Source organism: Myxocyprinus asiaticus, chromosome 15 (genome assembly GCF_019703515.2).
Source record: "Myxocyprinus asiaticus isolate MX2 ecotype Aquarium Trade chromosome 15, UBuf_Myxa_2, whole genome shotgun sequence".
Classification (NCBI taxonomy): domain Eukaryota; kingdom Metazoa; phylum Chordata; class Actinopteri; order Cypriniformes; family Catostomidae; genus Myxocyprinus; species Myxocyprinus asiaticus.
This window is the reverse complement of record NC_059358.1, coordinates 375,001-377,500: the sequence shown is the minus strand read 5'-3', so window position 1 is coordinate 377,500 and position 2,500 is coordinate 375,001. Positions and strand designations below refer to the sequence as shown.

At 39.5% G+C, this 2,500-nt stretch overlaps 1 protein-coding gene across 1 annotated transcript in view; it reads right to left on the bottom strand.

Moving 5' to 3' along the window:
- Window positions 1-2,204: 2,204 nt before the first annotated feature.
- LOC127453186 (NIPA-like protein 2) overlaps window positions 2,205-2,500 on the bottom strand; it is a 20,589-nt gene continuing 20,293 nt past the window's right edge. The window contains exon 12 of the mRNA XM_051719416.1: window positions 2,205-2,500. This exon is cut by the window's right edge and continues 29 nt beyond it. Within this exon, the coding sequence (XP_051575376.1) occupies window positions 2,423-2,500 (78 nt within the window). The 3' untranslated portion in view covers window positions 2,205-2,422.

Below are 2,500 nucleotides of genomic sequence, written 5' to 3'. Positions count from 1 at the left end.
TGCTGCATTCATCTTTCCCTCGATCCTGACTAGTCTCCCAGTTCCTGCCGCTGAAAAACATCCCCACAGCATGATGCTGCCACCACCATGCTTCACTGTAGGGATGGTATTGGCCAGGTGATGAGCGGTGCCTGGTTTCCTCCAGACATGACGCTTGCCATTCAGGCCAAAGAGTTCAGTCTTTGTTTCTCATGGTCTGAGAGTCCTTCAGGTGCCTTTTGGCAAACTCCAGGCGGGCTGTCATGTGCCTTTTACTGAGGAGTGGCTTCCGTCTGGCCACTCTACCATACAGGCCTGATTGGTGGAGTGCTGCAGAGATGGTTGTTCTTCTGGAAGGTTCTCCTCTCTCCACAGAGAAATGCTGGAGCTCTGTCAGAGTGACCATCGGGTTCTTGGTCACTTCCCTGACTAAGGCCCTTCTCCCCCGATCGCTCAGTTTGGCCGGGCGGCCAGCTCTAGGAAGAGTCCTGATGGTTCCAAACTTCTTCCATTTACGGATGATGGAGGCCACTGTGCTCATTGGGACCTTCAGTGCTGCAGAAATGTTTCTGTACCCTTCCCCAGATCTGTGCCTCGATACAATCCTGTCTCGGAGGTCTACAGACAATTCCTTGGACTTCATGGCTTGGTTTGTGCTCTGACATGCACTGTTAACTGTGGGATCTTATATAGACAGGTGTGTGCCTTTCCAAATCATGTCCAATCAACTGAATTTACCACAGGTGGACTCCAATCAAGTTGTAGAAACATCTCAAGGATGATCAGTGGGAACAGGATGCACCTGAGCTCAATTTTGAGTGTCATGGCAAAGGCTGTGAATACTTATGTACATGAGATTTTTTTTTTTTTATTTTTTTTTTCATTTTTTTTTATATAAATTTGCAAAGATTTCAAACAAACTTCTTTCACGTTGTCATTATGGGGTATTGTTTGTAGAATTTTGAGGAAAATAATGAATTTAATCAATTTTGGAATAAGGCTGTAACATAACAAAATGTGGAAAAAGTGAAGCGCTGTGAATACTTTCCGGATGCACTGTAAATGCTCTCATCTGTGTTTGATCTGTGTCACATCTCAAAGATTTAATATGCAGGAGTGCATAAGCTGAAACTATTCACATCATTTATTTTGGGAAAAACTTTTGAATTTATAGTTTCATTTTTTTTTTGCTCTGACATTTGTAAATGTGTAAACCGCTGGATTTGAGAGATGCAGTTATGATATACTGTGACATCTTTGTTTAAAAAGACTGACACACACAAACTTTGAGTTGTAGCGCTGTGAGAACATGAATTTTGTTCATGCAGTGAGTGTTTCATTATTTCAGCATCATGTTTTTCAATCAAGTTTCTGTTCAAGCCACATAAATGGGTCTTAAATGTACAGTTCACCCTATAATGAAAGTTCTCTCATCATTTACTCACCCTCATGTCATCCCAGATGTGTGTGACTTTCTTTCTTCTGCAGAACACAAATGAAGATTTTTAGAAGAATATTTCAGCTCTGTAGGTCCATACAATGCAAGTGAATGATGACCAGAACTTTGAAGCTCCAAAAAGCACATAAAGGCAGCATAAAAGTAATCCATAAGACTCTAGTGGTTTAATCCATGTCTTCAGAAGTGATATGATATGATAGGTGTATGCGAGAAACAGATCAATATTTAAGTGCTTTTTTTTCTTTAAATCTCCACCTTTGACCAGCCCCGACCAGTAGGTTGGCGATATGTATGAAGAAAGCAAATCATGTGAAAGTGAAAGAGGAGATTTATAGTTTAAAAAAAAGGACTTCTCACCCACACCTATCATATCAAGTTTTGGTCACCATTCAGTTGCATTGTATGGACCTACAGAGCTGAAATATTCTTCTAAAAATCTTCATTTGTGTTCTGCAGAAGACAGAAAGTCATACACATCTGGGATGACATGAGGGTGAGTAAATGATGAGAGAATTTTCAGTTTTGGGTGAACTATCCCTTTAATTAATAAATCTTCCAGTTGATGTAAATAATCAGAGCAAATATTGTAATTTATCTCTGACAGCCTAAATACAAATGCTTCGTGTGATCTGTTGTTTTGTGTGTGTGGATTTAATTTCTTATAAATTTCATGAGTAATTGTATCATTTCTTCATCTATACACACTCTTGGCAGAACAGCATAATTCAGTATTTTGTTTCCTTCAAAATCACCAAATGACAAACAATAATTTTACACTGTAGTTTATTAGATATTTGAAAACAAGAAGTCTAAAAAAAAAACTTGGAACAATTGCAATGCTCTCGTGACTTTTAGACAATTATATTAAAAATAAAATGTTTCAAAAACTCAAATTCAGTTAGTCGGACTGGCCCTCTCAGACACACACACACACACACACACACACACACACACTGAGCATTAGTGCAGTTGTCTCCCCTGTTTCTACGCGTCGTCCTGCTGAATTCCGCTGTTGCATGTAAATTTAGACGCCAGTGTCTCGTATTTACCGTCGTCTGACTG